Source organism: Mercenaria mercenaria, chromosome 16 (assembly GCF_021730395.1).
Source record: "Mercenaria mercenaria strain notata chromosome 16, MADL_Memer_1, whole genome shotgun sequence".
Taxonomy (NCBI): Eukaryota; Metazoa; Mollusca; class Bivalvia; order Venerida; family Veneridae; genus Mercenaria; species Mercenaria mercenaria.
In genome coordinates this window covers 68,550,566-68,577,346 of record NC_069376.1, presented here as the reverse complement: position 1 = coordinate 68,577,346, position 26,781 = coordinate 68,550,566, and the positions used below count along the sequence as shown (strand labels likewise).

At 35.5% G+C, this 26,781-nt stretch overlaps 1 protein-coding gene and 1 long non-coding RNA gene across 2 annotated transcripts in view; both read left to right on the top strand.

Moving 5' to 3' along the window:
- The window catches only part of LOC123540632 (serine/arginine repetitive matrix protein 1-like), a 51,777-nt gene extending 36,562 nt beyond the window's left edge, over positions 1 to 15,215 (top strand). Inside the window, exons 9-11 of the mRNA XM_045325839.2 lie at positions 1,778 to 1,851; positions 2,647 to 2,791; positions 4,204 to 15,215. Coding sequence (XP_045181774.2) covers positions 1,778 to 1,851; positions 2,647 to 2,791; positions 4,204 to 4,547 — 563 coding nt within the window. The 3' untranslated portion in view covers positions 4,548 to 15,215. The remainder of the gene's footprint in view (positions 1 to 1,777; positions 1,852 to 2,646; positions 2,792 to 4,203) is intronic.
- A 6,446-nt stretch (positions 15,216 to 21,661) lies between these two features.
- Positions 21,662 to 24,916, top strand: LOC123541174 (uncharacterized). Its single transcript, XR_006684453.2, has 2 exons — positions 21,662 to 21,862; positions 23,933 to 24,916. It is a non-coding gene; the product is annotated as an uncharacterized LOC123541174 (long non-coding RNA).
- Positions 24,917 to 26,781: the final 1,865 nt, after the last annotated feature.

The window sequence follows — 26,781 nt, the reverse complement described above, 5'->3', positions numbered from 1 at the left end:
ACAAATATAAACAAAGGACGTGACATAAAACTGATAACGTAACTTCAAATGGCGGGAAAACGTTAATCAAAATATCAAAATGCAAATACATATAATTATATACATATAATTAGTACAAGGTACTATCCCGGATATGAAAATACCAAAATTTCCTGTAGTAAGATTACATAAAAAAGCGGCGATAGGAAAAACCGGAATAGTACCCAGAGTATATGTGCAAATGCACAACTGCACATGCATAATATTCATGAATTTAATCTATTGTAAATAGCAGTTTTGAATTTAATCCTTCCGGACTTTTTGTTTTTAGTTTATGGATCCAGAAAGTTTCTTTACAGAGACGGTCAATATTATTATTCACAATATCAATCGGCATAAATGAGAAGTCATTCATACAATGATTATTTGCATTAAAGTGTGTAGCATATACTGTGTGTAATTCTTGTATCTACTCAAAACACAGAACTACCATGGCCGTAATTTTTTGAGTGCTTTACTGCAGACAGGTTGCAATATTTTGATAACAATTTTTCTTAACTGTGATTTTGATAACCATTTTTCCTAACTGTGGTGCAGTTAGTTCAGAAATACTTGCAGAAGAATGGCTTTTAATTCTGATGCCACAAAAATAAGTCCTTTGTATTACATATCTGAAAGTTGTCTGCTGTCTTACTTTAGAAGGTCACAGTATAACAAAACAAAACTGTCCAATTTATTACAAAGTGGCTGTGATACAGTATTCTGGCACCCGCTTATCTTCCAAATAAAATGAGTCGTCACCAACCATTTCCAAACAGTTTGTATGACAATACTATACAAGTATTTAAATGTTACAAAATATTGATCAAGTGAAAATGGAAGATTCTTGAAGAATATTAAGCCAAATACTGCCTGTTTTTAAAGTTTTGAAATATAAAAATGCTTCAAATTGCATACTTTTAAGATAAAAGCGGTAAATTTGTGCATTTACTCAGCACCTAACATCATGTCGTCTGAGGTCATTTTTTATCCAGTTAGGTTTTGTTGTACTCCTGAATTCAAATTTATTCATTATTTCGGCATTATTAAACCATGCATCAGATCAGAGACATGTTAATGTAATTAGCGGAAGAATGAATAAACAAACATATTTCATTTGTCGGTATAATAAATTCTCGCATTTGCTTCTGGTTGGACATTACCGGTATATCTCTTTCCTAATAAGTAAGAGTTAAAGTTCATTTGCTATGACTGCTGTAGTTTGGCATACTTGGTGGGTGTGATTTGACTATTTAGTATATGTATACACATTAACCAGAATGAAAAATAGAGAAGAAATGACCAGTGTTGATTATTTTCCTGGAGATGAAAAGTCAGATATCTTTTTAACTGGACTAAATTCTTAATAAAATATCCGCTGCTGCAAAACATACTGAAATACCCTCTACAGCAAAACAAACTGAAATACCCTCTACAGCAGAACATTCTTAAATACCCTCTACAGAAAAACATAGTGAGATATCTGCTGCAGCAAAACTAAATGAGGAAAACTTAAGTAAAATACCCATTGAAGCAAAATAACATACACAGTAGATAAAATGAGCTTCACTCAGGTTTGTTGACATTGGCTTCACTGTATTTTATTTGGAAAGAATTGAATCAGACTTGTGAAAATTTCTTTCTCTCTAACAGGACATTTTTGTTACATTGATCATACATATGAAATAATTTTATTGTAAAATTTTTAATTTTGGTTAAATTTACACTACAGAGAATTAATGCCGTGATTTTCTTTCAGAGAAGTTCAAACCACCAGAACCAGAATGGAAAGTCAACCCAACAGTCACACCGAAAGGACAGAGTTACTATGAGGTATGTGTAGTATTAGCAAACTGCTGTCCAAGTAATTCTATCTGGCAGATACAATGATTTTGTCTTGTCTGTCACAAGTTTGTATGAACTACTCTGAAAATACTGGTGGGATTTCAACCAAACTTTGTAGACATGTTCAGTATCATGGTTTGTTTTGCAGATTGTTGGCATTTTCAGGTTGAAATGCATTTTGGTGAAGTTAATGCCTCGTGGGGAAGCCTGTTGGGGAAGTTTGATGGTCCTTGCAAACTGCCCACCCATGCCTGAACTATTTCTCTGGAGATTTTTTCCACCATTAAAAGGTTGCCATATGACCTTAACTTTGTATATTACTCCATGTCATTCTGTATGTTTGATAAATTGGTAGTTATAGATCTAGTCTGATGTCATTTATCCAGATAATATAAATAAAGTTTGAACCCCTAATACATGAAGGAAAATCATCCTGCGTATAAATGTCGGCCTTAATGTTCATTTAAAGAAATGCAACATTACTTTATGTCTAAACATAAGAATGATAAAATGTTGACCTGCGAAATACATAATCAGTTTGTAATTTGTGATTTCTGAAATTGTGGGCTAATTTCTTTTAAATTATGGACCTTTGCATTTTATTTAAACTGACAATAGACAGTAAGTTGATTTACAACTGAATTTTTAAATTAAAATCAGCATTGTAGGAAAATTTATGTTTTTGAGAATGTCATCAAAATTATTATTTTCGCATAGACTTCTTAAAACTTCTGGTGTTCAAATTTTTCAAATTAGTATAGACTAACATGTTTTCATTGACAGCATGACAGCCGATCAAGAGATGATATGACATTTTGGGAAAGGAAGCAGATGTTTATGAAGACAGGACGCTACCCTTCAGTGAGAGGGTTCAGGGGGAGGGGCGGCTTCCGAGGAAGGGGCAGAGGTGCCAGGACTTTTGATCAAGGTGAGTTCATGTCTAAGTATTGAAGTGCCCGCTTGAGATGTTCTCTGCTGCAGTCCACATAGTAAGTTGAAAAACATAGAGCACAAGAATTACGTCACTGGTTTGCGTCCTGGACAAGGCATTATGTTCTCCATGACAGTATGTCTGAAGCCATTCGCCCACCACATCTTGTTATGAAGTTGTTAGTTACTTTTGAAGAACAGTGTTGTTCAAGCAAAGAATCCAGGAACACTGGTAAAGTTAACTAACTGACTTATATAACTGACCAGGAACGTTTGAATGGTTAACTTATCCATGTACATAAAAATATTTATTTTATTTTATTTTATTTATTTTTACAAAATCCAGGATACGTGTAGCACTGCTGATTGTTGTCTAGAATTGAACTATTGATTAAAAAAACTAAACCCCAAACAGTTTTTAAAAAAAGTTAATAGCCAAAATTTCTGAACTCCATTTCTTGTTGAGAGGTTTGCAGCCATTGAGATAAATCACCAGTCAGAATAACATAGTACAGCTAAATTGATTTGTAAAAAGTTTGCCATATAACAACTGTTTAGTTGAAAGTAGTTAAGGTAGGTATTTACTTGGTAAAGAAACCAGGAATGTATATGAACTACTGGTCATTTAACAAATGCAGGTCTTCACCTTGCAGGGTACTATACAACTTTTGGGGACAGGTACCCATACCCTCAGGAAGGAGAATTTTTTGTCGTTTTAAGAAAAAGGGGAAGTTTTTAGCCATATATTATATATGTTACTATTCTTAACACTTACTAATACTATTGTCAATCATTTCTAACCAAATGTAACTATATTGCAGCAGTAACCTTCCTCAGAGGCACTATAATATAACTTGAGAGTTCATATCTAGTTGTGTCAGACAACCTATTATCAGGGGAATTTTCTTCTGAGAAAGGGGAAAAAAACATTATTTTATGAGGGGAATGGGGCCCATATTCGGTCCCAAAAATGGCCAAACGAGTGCCCTACCTTGTGACCAAAGTTTACAGATATTCAGCTTGTTACTGTCTGTATGTAGTTAGAGATTTTATGAGTATAATTCTGGTTGGGGTGTTTGTAGAATGTCTGTTATATATTTCAAAATGCATCAAAGTTGACGAAGTTCCAAACATTGTACTTTCATCAGAATGTAGTAGTAAGTGTTAAAAACACTTATAAAACTGTTTTTCTTTTCAAAAGTTTAAAGGCATATTTACTTGTAAAGAGTTAATTAAATTGATCTGCAAGCAGATGCTAGTCATATATAGGGTTAATGGTATGCACCATGGATCTTCCTGAAAATTACCATATGACCTCAATTGTGTTGATCTGATGACCCATGAAAACAAATAACAGAATAAAAACCCTATCTCATCAATGTAGAAAGTAAACAACTGTTTTTTCTACAGGCTTTTTGAAAAAAACGTTTGGTGCAGCGATGGACGAATGGAAACATGACAAGTTTGATGAAGTAGAAGCAGAGGAGAAAAGCTCTCCATCTAAAGATAACAAAAAAGATAAGAAAAGTGATAGACAAGACTCAAAAGATGATAGAAATAGCAGAAAGGACAAGAGTTCAAGCAGCAGAAAAGAGAGTTCAAGTAGCAGAAAGGAGAAAGAAAGTAGCAGAAAGGAGAAAGAGTCAAGTAGCAAAAAAGAGAAAGAGATTGATAAAGAAAAAGAACGTTTAGCTATTAGAAAAGAAGAGGAATCTTTGGAGCAAGAGCTGAAAGTAGAAGTAACAATTGGTTAACAAGAATTAAAGATAGCGGTTACCACTGCTTAGCCAGAATTTAAGATAGCGGTAACCATTCTTAACAAGAATTAAAGATAGTGGCAATCACTGGTTAACCAGAATTAAAGGAAGCAATTGGTAAACATATAAAGTAGATGTATCCACTAGTTAACAAGAGGTAAAGAATATAAAGCATGGGTTAAAAGATAAAATGATGTAAAGATGAATGCAAAACAGCAGTTGATGTACTTGAAGATTTCTGATAAGTATTTCAATTTATTATTGTTTTTAGTCACTTATTCAGTGCTTTTTATACGTTTAAGGAAGATGGATGAAACTTAAGTTTACCATTTGTAATGTTAAATACTTTTAAATGCTTATACATCTTTAAAACACAAGATACTGTCCTCAGTAATTTACACTTGGTGATTGGCTTTCCAGTCAATAGTAAAAGCTGTTTGCAAGTGGTCTGAAGGACTGAGGGTTAATAGTGTTGATTATGCACTGGAAAACTATTCAATAAGTGTTTTATTACATGACATCATTTTCAATGTTTTTCTCCCTCTGTTTTGTTTTTAAGAAGACCTTAATTTAACTGTTTGATCAGTCAGTGGCATAAACTGTTGACTGGCATCTTGTGTAAGGAGTCCTGTAAAAATAAGATGACATGCTTGTATTGAACAGTAGTTTGTGATGAGCAGCAGAATTTTCAAGAAATAAAAGATTGTTTAATTTTAATTTGCTTAACAGAAAAAAACATTTTAATTACAGAATATTTTATTGATGTTCTTTAACTGTCAATTCATGATAAACATAAGCATTTTCCATACATTAGGCCTCTTGGCTTTCTTGGCAACACATCAATTTTTTCCAGTTCAGAAATAAGAATTATGGTGTTTTGTTCAGAGTTGCTATATGTATATGTGGATGGTCTGGCTTCAATCATCCTGTGTCCTGCGTTATATCGTTGAAACTACAGGCTGGAATTACACTAAACTTGGTCAGTTGCATCCTGGCATTGGCCTCTTATCAAGTTTGTTCCAGTTGTTCACCTTGGCCCTTTAAAGGGACTGCCAAACTTAAGATAGAAAAACCTTTAAACAACTTCTCATGAACCGGGTGATGGATCTTCATAAAACTTGGTCTGGAGCATAATTATAAGGTCCTCTCTCAAATATTTTCAAATGGCAGTAGTCGGGGCCCCTTTTAGGGGCTGCTACAGCTAAAATTAGAAATACCTTTAATTTCCTCTCATGAACTGCTCAATGGATCATCATCAAACTTGGTCTTTAGCATCATTACAAGTCCTCTCTCAATTTTGTTCACATGGGGACAGTCTGGCTCTTTTACATGCTACTAGGGCTAAAAATGACAATACCTTATAACAACTTTTTGTCATGAACCTTTCAATGGATCTTCATCAAACTTGGTCTGCAGCATCATAAAATTCTCTCCCATTTTTAGCTCACCTGAGCCAAAGGCTCGTGGTGAGCAGCTTTTGTGACCTTACAATGTCCGTCGAGTGTCGTCCGTCCGTCAACATTTTCTAAAAAAATATTCTAGACAACTGCTATGCAGAATTACACCAAACTTCACAGGAATGATCCTTGGGTGGCCCCCTTTCAAAATTGTTCAAAAAATTGAATTCCATGCAGAACTCTGGTTGCCATGGCAACCGAAAGGAAAAACTTTAAATATCTTCTTGTCCAAAACCTTAAGGCTTAGAGCCTTGATATTTGGCATGTTGCATCATCTTATGGTTCTCTATCAAGATGGTTCAAATTGTGCCCCTGGGGTGAAAAGAGGCCCTGCCACAGGGGTCACAAGTTTTACATAGACTTATATAGGAAATTTTTTTTAAAATCTTCTTGCCTAAACCACAGGACCTAGGCCTTTGATATTTTGTATGTAACATTGCCTTGTGGTCCTCTACCAAGATTGTTTAAATTATGCCCCTTGGGTTAAAAGAGGCCCTGCCCCGGGGTCTCAAGTTGTACATAGACTTATATAGGAAAAAACTTTAAAAATCTTCTAGTCTGAAACTGCAAGGCCTTTGCTTTTGATATTTAGTATGTTGCCTTTCCTAGAGTTTCTCTACCAAAATTGTTCAAATTATGTCCCTGGGGTGAAAAGAGGCCCCACCATTGGGGTACCAAGTTTAACATAGACTTATATAGTGAAAAAAATGAAGATCTTCTTGTCTGAAAGTTCAAGGCCTAGGCCTTCGATATTTAGTATGTAGCATTGCCTAGTGGATCTCTTACAAGATTGGTAAAATTATGCCTCAGGGGTGAAAAGAGGCCTTGCCCTGTGGGTCAATTGCTATATCAGTTATATAGGAAAAATACTTTAAAAATTATCAGATCATATTTCCTGGACTGTTTAATTATGTCTCCCCTAGGAGACATATTGTTTTTGCCCTGTCCGTCCGTCTGTCCTTCCGTCCGTACGTCACACTTCATTTCCGAGCAATAACTGGAGAACCATTTGACCTAGAACCTTCATACTTCATAGGGTTGTAGGGCTGCTGGAGTAGACGACCCCTATTGTTTTTGGGGTCACTCCGTCAAAGGTCAAGGTCACAGGGGCCTGATCATTGAAAACCATTTCCGATCAATAACTAGAGAACCACTTGACCCAGAATGTTGAAACTTAACAGGATGATTGGTCATGAAGAGTAGATGTCCCGTATTGATTTTGGGGTCACTCCGTCAAAGGTCAAGGTCACAGGGGCCTGAACATTGAAAACCATTTCCGATCAATAACTAGAGAACCACTTGACCCAGAATGTTGAAACTTCATAGGATGATTGGTCATGAAGAGTAGATGTCCCCTATTGATTTTGGGGTCACCCTGTCAAAGGTCAATGTCACAGTGGCCTGAACATTGAAAACCATTTCCGATCAATAACTAGAGAACCACTTGACCCAGAATGTTGAAACTTCATAGGATGATTGGTCATGAAGAGTAGATGACCCCTATTGATTTTGGGGTCACTCCGTCAAAGGTCAAGGTCACAGGGGCCTGAATATTGAAAACAATTTCTGATCAATAACTAGAGAACTACTGGACCCAGAATATTGAAACTTCATAGGATGATTGGTCATGCAGAGTAGATGACCCCTATTGATTTTGGGGTCAAAGGTCAATGTCACAGTGGCCTGAACATTGAAAACCATTTCCGATCAATAACTAGAGAACCACTTGACCCAGAATGTTGAAACTTCATAGGATGATTGGTCATGAAGAGTAGATGACCCCTATTGATTTTGGGGTCACTCCATCAAAGGTCAAGGTCACAGGGGCCTGAATATTGAAAACCATTTCTGATCAGTAACTAGAGAACCACTTGACCCAGAATATTGAAACTTCATAGGATGATTGGTCATGAAGAGTAGATGACCCCTATTGATTTTGGGGTCACTCCGTCAAAGGTCAAGGTCACAGGGGCCTGAACATTGAAAACCATTTCTGGTCAGTAACTTGAGAACCACTTGACCCAGAATGATGAAACTTCATAGGATGCTTGGTCATGCAGAGTAGATGACCCCTAACCATTTTAGGGTCACTCTGTTAAAGGTCAAGGCCACAGGGGCCTGAACATGGAAAACCATTTCCAATCAATAACTTGAGAACCTCTCGACCCAGAATGTTGAAACTTCATAGGATGATTGTTCATGCAGAGTAAATGACCCCTATTGTTTTTGGGGTCAGTCTATTAAAGGTCAAGGCCACAGTGGCCTGTTCATGTAAAATCATTTTTAGCTCATCTGATTTTTTGAAAAAAAAAAAAATGATGATTTATTGTCATCACTTGAGCGGGTGTCGGCGTCTGCGTCTGTGTCGGCGTCCGCATTGCCTGGTTAAGTTTTATGTTTAGGTCAGCTTTTCTCCTAAACTATCAAAGCTATTGCTTTGAAACTTGGAATACTTGTTCACCATCATAAGCTGACCCTGTATAGCAAGAAACATAACTCCATCTTGCTTTTTGCAAGATTTATGGCCCCTTTTGTACTTAGAAAATATCAGATTTCTTGGTTAAGTTTTATGTTTAGGTCAACTTTTCTCCTAAACTATCAAAGCTATTGCTTTGAAACTTGGAATACTTGTTCACCATCATAAGCAGACCCTGTACATCAAGAAACATAACTCCATCTTGCTTTTTGCAATATTTATTGCCCCTTTTGGACTTAGAAAATCAGTTTTCTTGGTTAAGTTTTATGTTTAGGTCAGCTTTTATCCTAAACTATCAAAGCTATTGCTTTAAAACTTGCAACACTTGTTCACCATCATAAGTTGACCCTGTACAGCAAGAAACATAACTCCATCCTGCTTTTTGCAAGATTTATGGCCCCTTTTGGACTTAGAAAATATCAGATTTCTTGGTTAAGTTTTATGTTTAGGTCAACTTTTTCTCTTAAACTATCAAAGCTATTGCTTTGAAACTTGCAACACTTGTTGACCATCATAAGCTGACCCTGTACAGCAAGCAACATAACTCCATCCTGCTTTTTGCAATAATTATTGCCCCTTTTGGACTTAGAAAATCATTTTCTTGGTTGAGTATTATGTTTAAGTAAACTTTTCTCATAAACTATCAAAGCTATTGCTTTAAAACTTGCAACAGTTTTTCCCCATCATAAGTGGACACTGAACATCAAGAAACATAACTCTATCCTGCTTTTTGCAAGAATGATGGCCCTTTTTAGACTTAGAAAATCATGGGTAGGACAATATTTCTATTACACAAAAAGAATCAGATGAGCGTCAGCACCCGCAGGGCGGTGCTGTTGTTTGGAAATAACTTGAGAACCACTTGACCTACAATGTTGAAACTTAATAGGATGATTGGACATGCAGAGTAGATGACCCCTATTTATTTTGAGGTCATCTGATCAAAGGTCAAGGTCACAGGAGCCTGAACAGTGACTTGAGAACCACTAGGCCAAGAGTGTTGAAATTTAGCGGGATGACTGGACATGCCAAGTAGATGATCCCTATTGCAGCCAACCATCAGTGTCTCTTTGACTTTCGCTTCTGACCCCTATTGACTTCTTGCCTATAGGACTTTGCATTGGGGGAGACATGCGCATTTTTACAAATGCATTTTCTAGTTATAATTACTTGATGACTCAAGCGATTAGGGATAATTTGACTGTGACCTTGACCTACTGACCTACTTCATGGTTTTTTAAGATACAGCCTTGAAATTTGGATGACATGTACAGTTTAGCACACTGATCTTAAAATCTGACTTTCAGTGACCATGAATGTGACATACTGACCTACTTTCTTGTTTTTCAAGATTCAGCCTTAAAATTTTTATGACATGTACAGTTTAGCACACCAATCTTAAAACTGACTCAGTGACCATGAAGATGACCTACTGACCTACTTTCTTTTGTTTTAAGATACAGCCTTAAAATTTGGATGACATGTACAGTTTTGCACGCTGATCTGAAAACTGACTTTCAGTTACCATAAATTTGACCTACTGACCTACTTTCTTAATATTTCAGCATCGGTTTGACATTTGAAGCATGTATCTCATATTACTCAGGTGAGAGATCCAGGGTCATCATGACCCTCTTGTTTTTAATTGGGGCACTTGGCCCCCTTAAGGGGCTGCTAGAGCTAAAAATAGAAAATGCCTTTAAATTACTTCTTATCATGAACTTCTTGATGGATCATCATCAAACTTGGTTGTAGCATCGTTGTAAGGCACTCTCCCAGAACTATTCAGTGGTGGTATTTTGCCCTTTTAGATTTTAAAACAGAAGAAAAAGCCTTTAAATGACTTCCTCTAATGAACTGTTGGCTGAATGTTCATTAGACTTGGCCTTAGCATCATTTTAAGGTCCCTTTCCCAAGTGTGTTCAAATGGGGGCACATGGCCTTGTTAGGAGGCCCTTAAAGCTAAAAACAGAAAAACTTTTAAATGACTTCTTCTCATGAACCGCTTGATGGATCTTCATCAAACTTGTGTCTGTTGTATTATTGCAATGGTTCTGCTTGATCCTTTTTTAGGGGATACCAGAGCTGAAATTAGAAAAAAAAATAAACGACTTTATATCATGATGTTTGTTCTGATGGTTATGCAGCAAAATATAGGGGGGAAAAAGCTTAAAATAATTTGTTTTGAATGAACTGTTGAAATAATTTTCACCAAACTATATATAAGCAAGATCAGATGAGCAACTTGGGCCCATTTTGGCCTCTTGTTGGAACCAGTTTATTTCTTGTAAAAACAGAAATTAGGTTACTTATCATATGTCTTGTCACTATAAAACATCAACACTAGTGTTTTAGGTTACAGTTAAACTCTTGGTAACCTTACTGAGCATTTTACCTGATAAATTTTGTTTTATAATGACCATTTTTCCCTGTTATTTTTTATCTTCATTATGCATGTCTTTATAGTGCCGCTAAATGGCACTTAGGACATTTTATTCAGGTGTTGGTCACAGCTTAAGGTTGATAATAATGTGTAGTAGTTTTTATGCTATTTCTTGGCCTGTAATTTTAGCATAGAAATTCTTAGGTATAAAGCTCAGGTTTTAAACAAATCTTAAGAATCTAATTGGTTATTTTTTTAGCATAATCCCTAAAATTGACCAGTGATAAGGCTTTTGTTATCTGATTTTTAGCACAATCCCTAAAATTGTCCAGTGACGAAGGTTCTGCTGCATAAATTAAGGTTTTCACAGATTTGAATGGTAACTTACTTGTTTCAAGTTTTCAGTGTTAAATCATAACAAAGCCAAATGAAAGGTTGGAATTTCATTCTTGTAAATGTACATGAACAGATAGTAAAGTTTAATACATGATACTAAATAACTGCTAAAGTTGACAAAAATTTTAATCAATTTGTTCATTTCATATAAATCTGCATGACATTGTATGTATATACTTCAGGTTTAGGTTTGAATTAAGAAAATAACAATATTTCTGTTGATCTTTGTAAGTTTTGCTGATAGTAGAAGTTTGTACAGACATTAAAAATTTGAAATGTATGCTTGTTTGAATGTTTGAAATATAGGTTATACAAATGCAGAACTATCATATATATCTAGCAACACGTGTGGAGTCACGCTTTGTCATTTTTTAGGATGAAAACCTACACTTTAAAGAAGGTCAACAGAACTACATAATAATAATAATAAAAAAATTATCTTACCTTATTGATGGCAAAATGAACCTACAATAATCTAACAGTATTAAAATGATGATGATACCAAATGAATAGGCACGTTTTATTACAGATTTTTTTTTTTTGTGACTGAATTATCGAAATAATGAACTAGAAAAAATATCAAATATAAGTTTCACTGATCAAACTATGAAATGGTTAAATTTAGTCGAAAGATGAAATAAAACGAAAGTTTGTTTGTTTTACATGCAAGATCAAAATATCTTTCACTTATGAACACCATATTTTTGCTTTGACACTTGTGAAAATATTGCATCTGGTGTTCAGGCGTGAAAGATATTTCAGTCTTACACTGAAACAAACAAATATCCTCTATTTATTACTGAGAGCCCCCCGTCTTAGCTCAGTAGGTAGAGCGTTAGTCTACGGATCGCGGGGTCGTGAGTTCGATCCTCGGGCGGGGCTTATGTTCTCCGTGACTATTTGATAAACGACATTGTGTCTGAAATCATTAGTCTTCCACCTCTGATTCATGTGGGGAAGTTGGCAGTTTCTTGTGGAGAATAGGTTTGTACTGGTACAGAATCCAGGAACACTGGTTAGGAAAACTGCCCGCCATTATATGACTGAAATATTGTTGAAAAACGGCGTTAAACCCAAAACAAACAAACTATTTATTACTGATCCATTTATTTTCTTCATTGTATAACCTATACATACTGTGTAAAAACAATACGGCTTTTATTTAACAATTAGATACTGAGTGACTAAAGGCTAAATCCATATTGCTTTTGGTGGTAGTCTAATCATACATGGCTTGCACTAATTTGTTTGATATTCAGGACCCGAAAGATAAATAGTTCTGTATTTCAGAAGAATATACAGTCCATTTTGGCTACAATAAAAAGATGTACAATAAAAGGGTCATTTTAACATTAGCATTATTGGAATGTATTCAGCTCTCGTGGATTTTACAAGGTTGGATCATACCCCTACCCTTGGTGATCCAGGCCTAACAAAACTTGCGTGTGCAGAATACACCCCAAATAAAATCATTATTATAGTAATACAATTACATTCAGTGTGAAACTATCAATTCTGAAGACTTTAAACATGACATTATTGTATTATTGTTTCTGCTGAAGTGAAGTTCCATACTTTAATATCTAAAACAATGGGGAAATTAATCTAAAGGAAAAATTAAAGTTTTGAAAAATGCTTTATTTTTATCTGTTATTTATCAGGAAGACAGTTAAGACTTCTATTGCCTTAGAGTTTGACAGCAATATAAAATGTATTTACAGTTAATATACATACTGTGTCAATTATAATACTTTTCTGTCATTTTAAACAGACTTTTTTCTGCGTTAATATTCCCATATAGATCTACCATATTTTTGATAACATGTTCTACATTTCTTCTTATAATTATTGTTATGGAAAACTGATAGATGACCAAGCAATCAGTTTTCTTCTCATTTGCAAAAATGAAGTTCGGAGTACAGGAGTATGAACTTTAGTTCCAGACTGATTTATCAGAGATGTGAATCTTTTTTATGTCTAAAATAATGACTCCTTGTTTTAAAGGAGTGTTTACCTGTCAACAGAGGATATGAAATTATGAAAGAAATACTTTTTTCTCTCTACAAATTTATCACAAGATCAGATGCATGTATTTGAACTTACGTTTTCAAGTTACCCAACAATTTCACATACTTGTTTTTGATATCTACATTGAAAGGGACATGCCTCCAAATGAACATTATAATTATTTAAAATGCTGAAAAACAGGTAACAATGTATTTTATATTAAAGGTCCATAATGTTTTAAATTTTTATCAGAAAAACAGATGAAACAGCTTTCCAAATAGATGTTATGCATATTTACATGGTTAGAAAAGCACTGCTTTTAATATTGCACATGAACTTTTATAGTTAGAGCCTTAAAGGGAGGTAATAAAAAACTATAGAATCAATAAAACATTATAGTATATTCAGCAATATTCTAATGTGCTTGTCTGTTCAAACACTCTTATGTTAGAATGACGTCACGTTAACATGCGGTGACGTCAAAAGTTTTTGTTGCGATCAAGAAAGACTGCTTCTATATTTTATCTACTGTTTTAGATTAAGGGCATATTAGAATCGAAATAATTTATAGCAGAACGGTGTTTTAACACTATTTATACACTCGGGCGGTAATACATCGTACAAATAATTTCTACAATCGGGCTGCGCCCTCGTGAAATTACTATGCCCGACATATAACTGCCCATCGTGCATTAATAATGTTAAAACACGCTTTTGCTATAAATCATTCCTTAATTCAAACCTTCAACATATGATAATGAAAGTAATTATCAGCAATAGGATTTAACAAGAAATTAATGTATTTTATATTCGTAACGGAAAGTGTGGCTGCCACAATTTATACAGGCATTATGAGCCTTCAAGGACCATTACACAATGTTATTCATATGTTGGGTGTATAAAATAAAGTAAGCTATATTCCTTCTACTTACTTTAGAGAAGTTTTGTACATAATAAAGACTTCATGAGACTTTTAAAAAATTCATACATGCCAGAAGACACTGAGTCACTAGAGTTGTACTTTGTTTTTTGGCCGGGTTTTCAAAGAAAAATCCGGCTAGTAGATTATCAGTATGGCTTTCAGGGCGGATGGATGGGATAATGAGTCTCATGTTAAACTTATTGTTCATTCATTTTTCTCAAAAACTACTTATCCAAACTTTAAGAAACTTAGTCAGAAAGATCCCCAATTACCCTAGCTGGTCCAAAGTAAGAATGGGGTCACTGGGTCAAAGGTCAAGGTTACTGGGACCTGAACATTGAAAATGGTTTCTGCTTAATATCTGGACAAGTATTTCACCTAGGACCTTGAAACTTCATACATATGTTGGTCGTGATGTGTACTTGACCCCTATTGATTTCGAGTTCAAAGGTCAAGGTCAAAGTTTTTTATTTCTTTAATTTCATTTTCTCATTTTTCTCAGGTCTTGATGTGTACATGACCCCTATTGATTTCGAGGTCAAGGTTACAGTTTTTTATTTCTTTAATTTCATTTTCCGCCTTTCCATTTCTTTTTTTTTCCCCTTCTTCCTTCATTAGTGCTTATTAATTTGGGGGTTATTTATTGTATGACTTTATTAGAACTTTAACTCATTATCACCTTATTTGGAAAACCCAGTCAAAATGCCGTCAGGCATTATCTGCTTGTATTGATAATAATGAAGGTTATTTGTAATTTTCTAAAGAAAAAGTACTGACATAAATTTGGAAGCTACCTTGTTTTACTTGAAAATAATGAAGGTAATTTATAACTTTTACAAGGAAAAACATAGACATAAATCTGGGAGCATTCCCTTCTTAATGATAATTTTCAGAACCTCTGGTAAGTAAATGATACATGTAATAGGTGTAAATGATCATGTTGCTATCATTATTCTACAATTGGATTGTGAATGTAGTTCATTTGTAATTCATAAAATCAACTTAATAAAAGTGATTCAACATACCATGGCTTTACTTGTATTTATACTCTTATGAAAGGGATTGTTGCAGGGGAAGTTTATTTGTTTATCTGTTTATTCAGATATATTTCTGCTAGTTTAAAAAGGCATGCATAAATTCTGTTGAGATTATTATGCCTATTGTTTCGCTCATTGTCAGGTGGTGGGTAGGTAAACAATTTTCTTCCTTATCAGTAATCAGAAAATGCTTTGTTATACTGTGGTCATACCTCATAGGTCCCTCCTGTTTAGCTAAATAGGGTAAGCTCAGACCTGCAGATCTCTGGGTCACACGTTTGATCCCCAGGCTGCGGCATATGTTCTCAGTGACTATTGTTCTCCACCACTGATTCATGTGGGGAAATTGTAAGTTACTTGTGGGGAAATGTTTTAAAAGGACTTTTACAGAATACAGAAACACTTATTATGTTAAAAGTCGTATAACATAACTGAATTACTATTGAAAAATGGCACTAAACCCAGAACAAACATGGACACAAACCACATAGGATGCGCCAATAGGATGAGAGGTTGTCACAGCAACCATTCCACTGATGATGGTTTTCAGTCAGTAACTGTGGAATGCTTTGGTCTGGAACTGTCAAACTTGGTAGGATGATTTCCCTTGGACAGAAGATGATCCAAAGGTCAAGGTCAGAATGACTAAATTTGGTTTCTGATTATCAGCTGGAGAATATTTAGTTCTTAACCCATGAAACCAGATATCTAATTGTTAATGGCCTGTAAGAGACCTATTCTTTGGGTCAAAGGTAAAAGTGATAGTGATTTTGAAACTGAAGAAGGTTTCTGATCAGTAAGTGTAGATCTTCACTTTAAAGGAGGATTGTCCTCAATAGATGAAGCCCCCCCCCCCCCCCCCCCACCCCCACCCCATTGTTTTGGGGATCAGTAAGGTCATGGTTATAGTTGCATTACTTATGGCCTTATAAGGTAAATGACAAAGCACTTGGAGACTGGAAATAAACACACCAAGTTACTCCATACAGGCCATCATTTGGTCGGGAAGGGGACAAATGTGTTGAACTAATGGCTCTTGTTCATATTGTTTTAAATAATACTGAACAAAAATTTGTCCAAGCAATTGCAAGTACAGAAACATTTTGTTGTGAAATTGCTTGGAAATTTTAATCATGCAGTTAAATAGATATAACTGAACAACAATCGCATTCAGTTTTCTCAGATCTTTCAGTTTTGGTTAGGTATCGCTTCTGCTTTTGGGCAAGTCCATCAGATAAAAGGTCACATGATCAAAGAAACTTATCATGGGGTTAATGCTGAAAGGAGACATCAGCATATGAATAAAGAAGGCACTTGTCTCCTTTCTGCATTAACCCCACATTATACATTATATTTTGCTTATGTATGATGGTCTGTCCATGAACCATTTGGTTTGTGATTAATATCTGGAGAACCTGTGTGTATACAGCCATCACACTTCATAGGGTTGTTGCCTGTAATCCCTGTCTTAAGCTCAGGTATGCGAAATGTATTGAGAGCTATCCTACTCACTTCAGTATTGCTATCTACACCAGACCAATAGCTTCCTTGAAATTATTATGCACTTTAACTTCATCTCTGTCATAACTTTATGGATTTTGCTTCAAGCTTGCAATAATTGTTACACATCCTTACCAGTATCATGTGACATATAACACTGTCACCAACTTTTCATTAATTATGCTTCTTTTTTACTTAAAATTTCAGGTTAAAGTTTGAATGCACTTGCAATCTGCTACTGTTGCTGTTAAAAAGATTTTATTCAGACTTAACAATGTGGTTGTTGCACATCATTACCCATATAATGGCCCAAAGTCCATAATTCTAAAACCAATATTTCTTGAATTATTCTCCCCTTTTTACTAAGAATTTCAGATGCACATTCGCTCTATCTCTGTTAGACTAAATGAATTTGGCTGAAAATAATTGTCACCAGCATTACATAACACAAGGTACATAAGTCTGACTCAAATACTTTATGATGCCTTCAATTTTAAATTGAATTTCAGGTTAAATTCATTGGGTACTTTAACTCGATTATTACTGAATGGATTTGATTCAAACTTAAGTCCCTGTGGCCGAGTGATGAAGCGCGCCGACTTCAAATCAATTGCCCCTCACCAGTGTGGGTTCGAACCACTTGGAGCGTTGAATTCATGTGAGAAACCACCCAGCTGGCTTACAGAAGGTCGGTGGTTCTACCCAGATGCCCACATAGGTAAAATAATGCCCGGAGGGGCACCTGGGTTCTGCTTCCACCGTCAAAGCTGGGAGGTAGCTATGTGACCTGTAATTGTGCCGGTGCTCCCCCTCCACAAGGTGGACGCATTGGTCGAGAGGGCTAAGACGCTTTCCTACAAAGGTCGAGGCCCCGAGTTCGATTCCAGGCTACTCCCATTGCGGTGTGTCCTCTGGCAAGGCCCTTTATTAGCTCAAATGTCACTTTGTGACAAGGTGAGCTTTTGTGATCGCGCAGCGTCCGTCGTCCGTGCGTGCGTAAACTTTCGCTTGTGACCACTCTAGAGGTCACATTTTTAATGGGATCTTTATGAAAGTTGGTCAGAATGTTCATCTTGATGATATCTAGGTCAAGTTCGAAACTGGGTCACGTGCGGTCCAAAACTAGGTCAGTAGGTCTAAAATAGAAAAACCTTGTGACCTCTCTAGAGGCCATACTTTTCAGTGGATCTTCCTGAAAGTTGGTCAGAATGTTTACCTGGATGATATCTAGATCAAGTTCGAAACTGGGTCATGTGCCTCAGAAACTAGGTCAGTAGGTCAGATAATAAAAAATCCTTGTGACCTCTCTAGAGGCCATATTTTTCATGGGATCTGTATGAAAGTTGGTCTGAATTTTCATCTTGATGATATCTAGATCAGGTTCGAAACTGGGTCAACTGCGATCAAAAACTAGGTCAGTAGGTCTAAAAATAGAAAAACTTGTGACCTCTCTAGAAGCCATACTATCGAATGGATCTTCATGAAAGTTGGTCAGAATGTTAACCTGGATGATATCTAGGTCAAGTTCGAAACTGGGTCATGTGCCTTCAAAAACTAGTCAGTAGGTCAAATGATAAAAAAAAACCTGTGACCTCTCTAGAGGCCATATTTTTCATGGGATCTGTATGAAAGTTAGTCTGAATGCTCATCTTGATGATATCTAGGTCAAGTTCGAAACTGGGTCAACTGCGGTCCAAAACTAGGTCAGTAGGTCTAAAAATAGAAAAAACCTTGTGACCTCTCTAGAAGCCATACTTGTGAATGGATCTTCATGAAAATTGGTCAGAATGTTTACCTTGATATCTAGGTCAAGTTTAAAACTGGGTTACGTGCCATCAATAACTAGGCCAGTAGGTCAAATAATACAAAAAACTTGTGACCTCTCTAGAGGCCATATTTTTCATGGGATCTGTATGAAAGTTGGTCTGAATGTTCATCCTGATGATATCTAGGTCAAGTTCGAAACTGAGTCAACTATGATCAAAAACTAGGTCAGTAGGTCTAAAAATAGGAAAACCTTGTGACCTCTCTAGAGACCATACTTTTGAATGGATCTTCATCAAAATTAGTCAGAATGTTCACCTGGATGATATCTAGGTCAAATTCGAAACTTGGTCACGTGTTTGCAATAACTAGGTCAGTAGGTCAAATAATAAAAAAACCTTGTGACCTCTCTAGAGGCCATATTTTTCAATGGATCTTCATGAAAATTGGTCAGAATATTTATCTTGATGATATCTAGGTCAGGTTCAAAACTGGGTCACATGAGCTCAAAAACTAGGTCACTGTGTCAAATAATAGAAAAAACAACGTACAACATACTCAGTTCAAAACTGGGTCATGTGGGGACAGTGAGCGATTCAGGACCATCATGGTCCTCTTGTTACGATTGTCTCGTCAAACAGGTCTTGTTATATTTAGTACATGAAAACTGGTTCTATTCCTGTCATAGGCCTTTGGCTGATACTGATCTCTTCATCCATGCTTAAAATGTATGAACCTTGTTTGTATATCTTGCAATTATTAGGTTAATCATAAAATGACACAGAGACCGCCTCGGTAGCTACGTGGAGCGCAAGTGTGAGAGGTCGTGGGTTCACTTCCTGGCCGCGTCGTACCAAAGACGTGAAAAATGGTAGCTTCAGCAATAAAAGCATAGTTCTAGGACTGGTCAGCCCGATGGCAGTTTGATGTGAGTAGATTGGTATCATGTCACGTGTCTGTGGCATTATATCCCAATGAGACAGCACTATGAAGTTAGGCATTGAGCTCACTGCTACAAGGAGACACTGTAAGACAGAAACAAACGTTGATAAAAAAACGCTACTAGAACTCGAACACACGGCATGCGCACACAATAGGCAGAGCAATGTCCATTCAACATTTGCCAAAACCAAACCTGAAAAGATTCTGTTAATGCTTGGCACAAACAATCGCATAAAATGGCAATGTTTCGCATACAATACTTATAATAACCATTCCAAGGAGGTTTCACAAGTGAATGATTGCGAGATTTAATTGTGTACAAATATAACAAAAGTAGAAAATGACGACAGGGTGCCCGCAAATCAGTTGTCGCTGCCAACTTTCCAGAGTATGATATTACCGTAAAGCATTTTATGCATAATGCACAAGGCCTGGTCATAACTTGGGCACATCCTACAAAATAAAAAAAAAATAGGTCGATTGAAAAAAGCACGTCATCATACCAAAAAAAGGTCGAAAACGGGTGGCATTTTTAAAGTTTTAAATATATACATATTTCATCCACGCTTGCAAATAACAACATACCAAGTCAAAGTAATACAGTATGATCGAGTTTGATTCAGTTTGGGTTTTTCGGCGCACCAATACAGTATAGGTTATATGGCGCCAAACGGACTAATTATTGTGGTTTCACATTTCATTTACATCTAAATAAAAACATGAGGACCTGGTATGGAACCAAAACTTTTATACCTGCTGGAATCACAAAGAGGTAATACAGCGTTTCCAATTCTTTTCATACACAGATCGTCGCAGAACTACATGTATGACATGGGGCGAGTTTCATATGTAAATACCTTTATTGATTAACTCGCTAATCAAGGAATGTAATTATATATGAAACTAATTTCTAAACACAAAATATGTATCAAATCGGCAAACTTTCACGTATTTTAAAGTACAGTACACAAATTTAGACTGATTCAATAAAAGTAGTTCATTTCGAGTGTCCGGCAGCAGTTCAAAAAGTTTCATCGTACTTGATCTTACGATATGTTTTCATGGAATACACCTTATCCTTAAAGTTTGGTATTTATCTCACAGGTCAGTACAAAATGAAAGTCTTTGGTCTCTATATGGTGCCGTGTATGAGAAGATAGTCTTGCTTATCTCTATATTATTTATACCCAGTCAAAAAACGGTTTTCACGAAAACAATCTCTCCAGTCTTGTACATAACAGTTTAAAACGGGGCAGCAACATCGCCCTGACTGCTCAAATACATCAGTTTCAACATCGCTCTGACTTTCCTATATAGAAAGCAAAACCATACTTATACAAAAGCTGTTTAAATTTTACATTTGATGCCCGGTCGCTAATTATTTAATTAACACATACACATATGTTTTGCCATACAGTTTTAAGCATTGTGACAAAATTTGCTAGTTTAATATTTGTTTGAAATACCGTAATCCGAAGGTTGTTTTGCCTTTGCGACCAGCGAAGATCAAAATCAACATGCAGGCTGTTCATGGTCTGCACTGTTCGCTCTTCGGACAGTAAATTTTCAGTGAACACACCTTCAAATGGTACTGCCCAAATTGAATGATAGACCAGACAATTTTAGAAATTTAGCCAGGTAAAGGTTAATCTGAAGCCATAGTATTACGTACAGCGAAAAACTCGGTACAATAACGTATATTGAACATACTTTAATGGACACCCTTATTATGTACAGTGTTGTGCGAATAAGAATGAAAAATGATCCAAAAAGCAATGCAGTGCTGGAAACATGAATAAAAATCAAACATGTAGAACATAACTTTATTTTATCGGGTGACTTAATTTAACACTAAATTGTGAGAAACCTAAGATGACGAATGATTTCCTCTAAGAAACAATGTAAACAGTGAAACATCTGTTTTAGTAAATAATATAATGAGAATGTACCTAGTGTTTTTGCAGTGCAACTGGTAAGAAAATACACACGGATAATAATGAATTTAAAATGAAATCAAATAAAAAAAAATGTTTGTTTCGCATGCAAAATCAAAATATCTTTCACTCGTAAACACTTTAAACATCTTCGCTCGTGGCTGTACTACTCGTGAAACTTCTGCATCTGGTTTGTTTTATTTATTCAATGCAAGATTGTCCCCTTTTATTGTGACGTTTCTCAAATTTATTAAACTAAAAATATAAAATAAAAATACTCTATCCTTATTATCTGATACCACAAACAATGTACCACATTGCCTTTCTATAGATTCAAAACAAATCTATTAAATAATGAATTAAATCAATTTATTCATCAACACATACATATGGCTAGCTTACACATTACAGAGCGCTAGATTTATATCTCGTAAAAAAGGCTTCCTCTCGAAACGGAACGGTGATATTTTTTCAAGGAATTAATAGCAGAAAAGGTAAATCGATTTGATTTTGATATTGCAATGACTGATATGGAATTTTGTCAGTGATTTAGGCGTGGAAGTAGTGGGCTATGTAGAACCCTCTTCCTCGCCCCGCCTCAACATCAAACCTGGAGCACATGACAACCATTTTTCCTTCATGCCCGAGACATCGGTAAATAAATGTCCTTAAAAGTGCGTCAAAAGTTACGCCAAGGAATATAATTTTTGCGAATCATGATTTATAAGTCTAGTGTTAAACGAACTAAAATATCATTCGGAAAACTACTGCTAACTTAATTAATGCTTCAACTGTCTTGAATAGTTTTGCTGGCAATCACTGTAAGTTTACATCCCTGACGCAAAAGAAGGGGGGAATGCCGTTAAAAATGCCGTTTTCAATGGCAGATAACTCTTTCTATAATTGGGAAAATTTCGCCCATCTCATATACAGAGACTCTAGCGCACGCCTTTAAATTTGGTGGGAATAATTTAACTTTTTTTTAATCGTGTTGATTTTTTCGGCGACGCCGTCTAAATTCGTTTTCGTTACCTATGCCATGTGACTTCAGTTTGCAAATCAAACTACTTGATAACGCATTATAGATAATTTATCAAAATGGAAGATTTATGTAACACTCTGCCTGATTGGACGAGAGTGTCAATTTCTTTCACTCTGTTGATTGTGCTACGCTGAGTGAAATGTAGACAAAGCGTTTATCCTAAACGACGCTGTTCACAGTTTTAAAGCTAACTTTGGCTCAGTATATTTAGCAAGAATATTGATATATCTCAAAATGATAAGTAAGTTTAATAAATATGATAAAAACCTGTTCAAATACCAATATATATCAAATTAAAGAAAGAGCTGAATACGGTCTGCGTATCACATGAATAAGGGTGTGATAAGAGTCTTTTATGTAGAGAAGTGCTTTTTAAAAGATTTTCCTTGTTACAATTGTCGTCTGTATATGAAAAGGTTTCTTGCTTTTGTGACTTATTCAGATTGCATATTAAAATGAATACTTGTTTGCTTTGATATATTTGTTATAAATTATTTAACTGATTTATTATATATGAATATTTTTCTTCAGTATGGTATACAAATATTGAACTCAGTTGAAATCTGTTTTATTATATATATGCTATATAATGACTGAATCTCATTACACTGAAATGAAGGTACGCTGCATACAGTTTATCTATGTGATATGACTACGGTCAAACTTTGCTTATAAAACAGAAATATTGAAATAATTACAATTGTATGTTTTGCTTGACCTTCACGTTTTATAGGTGTGACGTCATTGTCCAAAGATTCATGAATAGCGAATATGCATTTGTTAAAGCGGGATCAGTTGGCCTATTTTAGAAATAAATAAAAACAATAAATAAAAAAATCCTTTAATTGATTTTTTTTCTCATGTATTCTAATCAAACTTGATTTGTAGCATCTTTATTAGGCCCGCAGCCAACTTTGTTCAGCTGGGACATTTAATCCTTTTTAGGGGCTGCTAGAGCTAATATTAGAAATGCCTTTATACAGCGTCTCATGAACAGCTTGGTGGATCTTTGTCATACTTGGTCTGGAGCATCATTATAAGGTCCTCTTCCAAATTTATTTATATAGGAACTTGAGACCTATTAGGGACCACTATAGCTAAAAGTAGATATGCCTTTCTTCGCATTAACCACTAAAATGTAATGGATTTTTATCAAACTCGATGTGTAACAATATCGTATGGTCTCCTGCTATTTTGTTACAAATGGGGATAGGGACCAATTTAGCTAAAAATATAAACACGTTTAATGACCTCTTCTCATGAACCGCTTCATGAATCTTCATCAAACTACTGCTGTAATTATTCGTCTCGTCTAAGGATAAACGAAACAAAATTGCAACCCTACGAAACATTTGCGAAAACTTAAAAGAGAACCATTTAAATTGTGCGGTGTTTAGTTTTGCAATATGAAAAATGTTAGATGAAAGATGAATGTTAGATGAAAAATTCATAAACTTCTTTCCTTATTACAATGCGCCGACCATCATTTTTAAAGATATTTCTTGTTTCTCTCTTTTTTCAGACAAAAATGAAGGGAGTTTCCCAAATTCTACTCGCCATTTCTATCTGCTCTATGGAGTGTCACATTGTCGTTGAAAATAGTCAACCTTTAAATATAAATGCGGAAACCACTGATGACGTCTCTATTGAAGACACGCCTACAAGTGTCATCAATGGAAATACGGATTCGGATAACGGACTTTGTCGAAGATGCATGTGCAGACTGAATGGCTGTCCGGATGTGATTCGTGCAAGGTGCTTGTCAGCTGGTCCCTTGTGTTGCTGTTGCCTTCCCGGGAACCACCCTTGTCTTGATATGGAAGAGTTTGCAGACAAAGTTGCTGACGATACAGGTGATACTTTAGAAGCGCTGGAGGAAGGTCTGGAAGACATAGATGAATTAGAGAAATGATGAAACAATGGGAAATGTAAGGAAAACAAAATACGAGTTTGAATTATTAGACCTATATAACTTTATTGACGCTTATGCAACGGTACTAATGAACATGTTTGAGGAACTGGTCATTATTATACCAGATTTATATAGCGCCCTTTTCATGATCAATTTCACGTCATAGTAGTGTTATAAAACCAATATGTTTTCACGTGGATTAATTCGCTAAAAAGTCTTATTATCGATGAATCGTGACTGAAATCCTTTATAATAGTCAGTTTGATCGAAAATATATCTCCTTTTTTGTATTATACACAATGAAAATTACTGGCGTTTTCATGTTTTTTTTTACATAATGTAAACCGCCAATGCCTGAAAAAAAATTTGAAAATGTCTTCTTTATAAATTCATTGGATATTTATATTAATAGATTAGTAAATACGAATGACATTCTATGTAAAAAATAGTTATTAAAACACTAGATTCAGCATATCCTTTGCGACATGTTTCCTCACCGCCAGGATGTATTTATTTAAAAATGATTCGACGACATCATGATAAATAAAAATTATATTTCTAACAAAATGAATAGATAAAAGTCTCCGTATGGTATTTGTTGTTTTCTTAAGTTATTGTTGCCTTTGTAAGATTATTGTCAGGTATACACTGTCAAATTTCAAGTCGTACAAAATGACTAATTAATTTTGGTAGAGTACGTCCATGGATTGTCCATCTGCCGTGACAATAAGAAGTATGCCGAGTGGCTACATTCAGTGGCAAAAGCTCTAACAGTGTTCATTCCTTTGAAATTTGTGTGAAATTCGCTTAGTCTTTCATAAAAGATATGGAGAGAGTTTCTAAAATCGCTACTAGCTTCCTACTCAATCCTCTATGTTGATATAATTATGTAACATTGTAAAATCTGCAGTTATGTGGCATAAATATTGTTTAAACCAAAGATATGTATGACAGACTGATCATATGTGCGTACTATTTGAAAACAAACGACATATTTAGCTACATGCGCTTGGTTTATATCGTTCTGGATAATATAATCTTATTACGTGATCTGCGCTGTAAAGTAATAATGTACTTTCTAGAAATGTAGGTGAGGTTTTATAACCAGCCTCTCAAAACTCATATAGGCTAGGTTGGTTCAAGGCTTTCAGATATAAAGCAATTTGCGTTGTAATTGTGTTCATCGCCACCTGCGTTGGAATTGTTCTAATTATTTTGTATGCATGCAACAAATCACCGACTTATTAGATAATTTATCACAGACATTGATTAATTTTGTCCTTGTATAAAACCATTGTATTCAGATCAGATGCGAAGGAATTATATCACGAGGGCGCATCCTGCGTGAACCTGGCTGACAATGGTTTTATTCAAAAGAAAATCACTGTTCGAGATATAAAGTTTCGATTCTAACACGAGATAAATGATTATTATGTAAGCTACATCCTTGACGATATCCACACCAAATTTTTGCCTGTTTTGTGTGGGTTTCTTTTCCGAGCGGGCCGATATAACGTTTGAATTAATTACGTCATTAATTGTGATGTACAAACAGTGATTTGTTGAATACTTACACACAATTTTATCAAAACGGCTGAAAATTGTGTGTTCATAGTATGACCTCACGATTATCACGTCACAACGTCAAACGGGTTAGCGGCGCGCTAGAAAAGAAACCAACAGGAAACAGTTGGAATCGATATAATATATCTCAAACAGTGATTTGTTCTTGAATAAAATCATTGTTTGTCGTTTAGATTCTCTGGTATTCCGAATCAATTAAAATTGGACTTATTTGTTTGTTTGTTTTAGGTTTAACGCCGCTTTTCAACAGTATTTCAGTCATCTTACGGCGGGCAGTTAACCTAACCAGTGTTCCTTGATTCTGTACCAGTACAAACTTGTTCTCCGCAAGTAACTGCCAACTTCCCCACATGAATCAGAGGTGGAGGACTAATGATTTCAGAGACAATGTCGTTTATCAAATAGTCACGGAGAACATACGCCCCGCCAGAGGATCGAACTCACGACCCCGCGATCCGTAGACCAACGCTCTACCTACTGAGCTAAGCGGGCAGGCCTAAAATTGGACTTTAAAGTCTTTTTTTTTTTAATTTTTTTAATTATGAAATATCGCATACTTTGCATAGAGCACTCTAATATATAAATTTTCCCGACTTCCTCTGCCATTTCGAGTCATTTCCGGATATTCCGGAACTCCTCGCTACTTGTATATGTCTATCTACCTAGTGATACTAGATTAGTGAAAATAATGAGTTTACATAGACCATATTAAATAGACCATATTGAACGAGTAGCATCTCGAGTCATAAACGACATACATCATATTGAACTTGCGTGTTTAAAGTAACCTAATCTACGTTTGTTTGATATTTCGAACGTAACCGTTTTCTAATTTTTACCGGAGCATTTGAACGTTGTCACCAGCTGTGAAACAT